General features: G+C 31.5%; 1 protein-coding gene and 1 long non-coding RNA gene across 2 annotated transcripts; both read right to left on the bottom strand.

The window, feature by feature from the left end:
* Window positions 1–1,008: 1,008 nt before the first annotated feature.
* LOC117215448 lies at window positions 1,009–1,562 on the bottom strand. The gene is made up of 3 exons (XR_004489121.1): window positions 1,327–1,562; window positions 1,141–1,243; window positions 1,009–1,067 (listed from the first exon to the last, which is right to left on the bottom strand). It is a non-coding gene; the product is annotated as an uncharacterized LOC117215448 (long non-coding RNA).
* A 2-nt stretch (window positions 1,563–1,564) lies between these two features.
* On the bottom strand, window positions 1,565–2,794 carry LOC117215449 (the record flags this gene model as incomplete). Its single annotated transcript, XM_033461822.1, has 2 exons — window positions 2,348–2,794; window positions 1,565–2,134 (listed from the first exon to the last, which is right to left on the bottom strand). Coding segments are annotated over exons 1-2 (1,017 nt in total), but the record flags the coding sequence as incomplete, so codon positions are not given.
* Between the last annotated feature and the right edge of the window lie 2,422 nt (window positions 2,795–5,216).

Raw genomic sequence — 5,216 nt, 5'->3', positions numbered from 1 at the left:
AAATATAAGAATCGACGTAACAATAAGACTAAAAAAGTTCGAAATGAAAATAATTCGCCGAAACGGCAAAAAGAGAATACCTGACACAAAAATAACGATACGGTAAATCAGCGTCCCGTTTTAATTTTCATCGATCAGTCGTCCAGCAAGCGAGATGTGTCAAGCAGCAACGGCGACAAGGTAACAGAGACGAAATATTATCGAGTTAACGCACGCGAAGTGGTCGCAGGAATGGCTGACGGGTGCGAGAGTGTAATGCACTTACGTCACGCGAATTTCAGACGAAACAACTGGTGGTGTAACGAAAATTTAGCGTCGCAACCGAATGTGCTAAATATAAAATGGATGGCTGTTGACCGAAAGAAAAATGCTCGACGATACGGTGCCGCCGTTTGTTCTCTTACAAGATTGAACGTCCACGGTCGACCCATTTACCAGACCCTCCTCGTTACACGAAGAGACGAAATCACCAGTGCTATTTAATCGTGCGAATTATATCACGCGTATCTCGCGAATTATTACACGACAGTGATAATAAGGCAAATCTAATAAAATTTACTTCTCATTAAAAAGTCGTACCAAAACAATTATTTATTAATTGGTTTATTTATTAATTCTTAAGAAGATACATATAAATAAGAAAAAATGGTAAAATTTGATTAGTATAATAAAAGTAATATATGCCTATGATCATTCTAAAATATAAAAAGTGAAATAGTCTTACGTTCATTGGTATATTTTAAGAACACATACATCTTTTAACGATAGTTGCAATGTAACATCATTTTTATATTACACGCAAGGTATGGCAAGTATTCCTGTTCTAAGGCACAATTTGAAATCAACAACATTCAGTTTAACAAATTATAACTTCTATTCGTTTTCCATCATGGAATAACGCGGTGGTGTCTTCCATATTGCACTGGACGTGCGTTGTATTCTACTCCTATCTATATTTTCAAACATTTCAGTTAAATCTGGTGTGCACATTTTTCTATCAAAGAATTTATAGACTGCTTTCTTCGGAATTTATCGTTGCATTGCAAGTTCATTTTCGCGTATGTATGCTAAAATTGATAAAAATTCGAGTACTCCATGCATTATAATGTTTATTAACTCATTAAGTAAAACAACACTTACATTGCGCCTAATGTGGAATTGTACGCCTTGGTCTGGCTTCATCGTCCGATGTGTCGTCGTCAGGTTTACTGTGCAAAACAGAAGTGGACCTTACTGTTTGGAGCTATATTTTGGATAAAATATCGAATGAATAATAGCTTGTGTTTTTATAACAGAAGAATACTTTGATACTGTTTGTAATGTTACCTGCGATGTCATCATCTGAGTCTCCTTCTTTTGTTTCGCTAATAAGATTTTTTTTTGCTTTTTCGACAGATCTTCGTGCCAGTTTTTGAACAATGGCTTTTTCTGAAATTTTTTCTTTTTCAAAGGCCTCGATTCTCCTTCTTACGGGCACATTTTTCTTCATTTCATTTTGAATGTCCTGTTTCGTCATGTTTCTATTAGACATTTCCCTTTCACGGGATGGCTCATCTTCTGCGAATAATTCTTCGAACACGGTGAGTCCAATAGCTTGATTCAGCTGCTGAACCTCCTCCTGCAGAGTTATTGGCGACCGTGATGTAAATTTAGGTTCATTATTTTTTCCTATACTACTAGCCAAGTTTTTATTAATTACTACCGTTTCGTTTGATTTTATTGGTGATAAAGGTTCTACAATTGCGGTAGCGTCCATCATCTTCTGCGTATAAGTAGAATTGATGTCCATCGTGGAATTCATAAGAGGAGTAAATTTCTCAAGTGCATCCTCGCACATTGAAGGATCTTCAATATCATTTCTTGCTGATGGAATTACTGTATCATCAATAATATTAGAATATTTACCCTTCGTGTTTTCACTCCGTGAAAAAGTTCTCTTTATATTACTATCTCTTGTTGTCATTGAAGACTTTAATGGTTCAATCCTTTCTGGCTGTTTTGCATCTTCTTTTGAAATTGTTTCGCTTAAAACATTCTTTTTTGTTTTACTATGTTTTGTAGGACCTTTTGTGTTTTTTTCATCTGAACTACTTCTAGCACTTTCCTTTTTTTTAGGTCGGCCTCCACGTTTCCTCTAAAAATTTAGAATATATTTAACAACGTTATAGTAGTATTTATATACACAATGTACATACAATTGTATAAGCAATTAGATTTTGACGCATTAATTAACCGATATCAAACATTATTGGGTACTACATATAAGGGTTAGTATTGATTAGTAACATAAGATATGGGGTAAGATTAAAAGTATTAAATTTCATCATAATATGACACGAACATTTACATTACTGTCATCATCAAGAGTTAGCCTTCGTAATTTTGTAACAAGTGACATTGACTGCTGCTTTTTAATATTAATTGCAGCTTTTATTGCAGCCTTTCTTTTTGTTCGGTCATTTGTTGTTTCCAGCACATCCCCAGTTTTTACATCTTTATTTTCTGTTTTATCATGTACTGCTGAATCTGTTACTGTATTGTCAGTATTGATAATATCATTTTCTGGGATAGTCTCTTTACGGCGATAACCTTTTTTCTTCAAAACTTTCGGGCTCTTTGTAGTTGAAGGGCCAGGGACTGATTGTGGTATTTCAGCAATTAAACCATGTAAATAATCCAGAGTGTCTTCAAGCTGGTTGTTAATATATTTTTTAACATCCAAGGAATAATTATGTATATTCGATATATCTTTGGTAATCATTTCTTTAATCTCCTTCTTTGATCCAGTATCCATATTTAAAATCTACGAATAAATGATATATATTTAATATATACATTAAACTATACTTTTTAATAATACATACCATAATTTAATATTATGGTTGAAATTATGACGTATATAGCAATTAATACATACACATGTGTTTAGTTCTATTAACTTAGAAGCACATGTAAATTAAAAAAAAATATATATATATGAAACAATAATAAAATAATGAGGTAACATTCAGAATAGAATCTAGTTTAATTACACATATATACCCTTTTAATAATTCCGTTCTTATAAATTTTATTAAATTTACAGTGAAGCTTACAATTACACTAATGCCAATGAATATTAACGTATGCGTTTATTATTACACTAAATAAAAATGAAAGTAATGCAATGAAAAATACAATATACCTTAATGGAAATAAAATAAGTAAATAGCGAAGTATTTATTAATATTATTATATAGCATTATATTATATTATTATAATATTTATTAATATTTACTTACCTTTTACGTTTGCAGAAAAACTATAAAATTTTAAATATAAAGAGAGATTTATAACAGAGATAAAGCAAGTCACAGAAATTAGTGTCTTTCAATGGCAAAAATGCGTTAAAGGAAGTGAAACGATAATCTCCGTCTCGCGTCACAAGCGGAACTGTGTCAGTTTTGCTCCTTGAAAGTACACGTAGCGGTACATGAGCTAGAGAACATTTCAAATCATGTTGTTGTTTTTTTGCTTCGGAGTATCAAGATCGTGAGAACATACATAATATATTAATAAATAAACTCCGGGCAAAACGACATATATATGTCGCCGTTACGTTACCGTCGAACCGTCGAACAAAGACGAATTTGAATTCTCCGACTCTCCCCCGATCTGTTTATACTATACCAGTTTAAACGGACGCAATCGTAAAGAGTTCACGAGAGTTATGGATCAGTATCTACGAGTATCTACCGTCTTTGCGAACATTATCTATAATTATTTATTTAATCATTTGAAAATATACTTGAAGGTTTCAACAACGAGCAATCTTGTCTAATAAATCTCACGATCAACCATCCTCTACACACAAGTCCTCTGAAAACATAACGACTTTTCAGTTCAATTTGAATCGTTGCGTTCAACGCCATCAGGGTGTCCTGCATAACGCGGGCATCCGACTAGGTGCTGATACCACATACAAGAACAAGTCGAATATGTGAAATAAAGCTTTTTAGCTTAAGGTCCCGTTTTGAAAAAAATACAGTTTGAACATGTTCGGTTGGCAATTGGCTTAATACACGCGTATGATAAATTTTCAATTTTATTTTTCTCTCAAACAATGCATTGTGTGAAAAAATTGTATTCCATATTTTTTTGTTATCTACTACTTAATTAAAAATTGATTGTAATAATAATTTATTGACGAATTATTTGAAATATGTTATCATGGTGTATATCCTGTGGAATTGACAAAACATACCTTTATGATTTTGTGAATCGATACGAGTAACAATAAATTTAAATTTGACGAATCAAAAAATTAAATATTTTAATTCTTATTTTATTATTCTAAAACAAAGTAGTCTACAGATATTTTTAACACTTCTACCCTTACGTGTCACACGTTATTAAAGTATACCATTGATACTGACACGTATATACGTTCGTTAAAAATATAAATTGGTACAAATCATTAGAAATACAATTTTCCAACTTGGTATCTTTCTTCGAAGATAGAGAATTCCAAATATTTTATTCCCATTTGTATTACTACGTAATTACAATTATATACTAATATATAATACGCGAGATATTGAACAGAAATAATAGAACCTTTCATTTGCAGTCACACAGCCATGTTATGTTTGTCTGACCAAATATGTATTAATCATGTGCAGAAATTACTGACGTCAAACTAATATTTCTATGCTGTTGTGATTCATTAGGTAATCAATTGCTTAGTCGAATCAGTTTGCCAAAGCCAACCATTGGAATAAGTAATTAGTTTTGTTGATTAAGAGCAAATTTAATTCGTATATTTACTCATTTTTGCACCATGTTACTATTTCTATTCACAATATAAAACTGTTATTCTATCGCATTGTTATTGCTACAATGTGGTTTCATCATTTCGTTCTGTTCATATTCATTTGAATAGCGAGAATTTTCAGAGATAAATACAGACGTATAAACAATAACACAGATTACAACGATAAAAATTGAATATCATGGGATTTATGGAAACGAAAGAAATGTTTTCGCATGCGAAATTATATTATTGTATATATGGTAGCTTTTATGTTATCATAAATATGACTGTTCTAGAAATATGAATTCTCTCTTTATTTCTGTCACGACATATGTACAGTGTTTATTTGTGTATTAACTATTGCGATAAATAAAAAGATTTATTACATGATTTTACAAAATTTGTTAAAATTGATTAAGAAGTT

The sequence above is a fragment of the Bombus bifarius genome, unplaced genomic scaffold (genome assembly GCF_011952205.1).
Source record: "Bombus bifarius isolate JDL3187 unplaced genomic scaffold, Bbif_JDL3187 scf7180000009625_frag, whole genome shotgun sequence".
Classification (NCBI taxonomy): Eukaryota; Metazoa; Arthropoda; class Insecta; order Hymenoptera; family Apidae; genus Bombus; species Bombus bifarius.
This window is presented reverse-complemented; position numbering and strand designations above follow the sequence as displayed.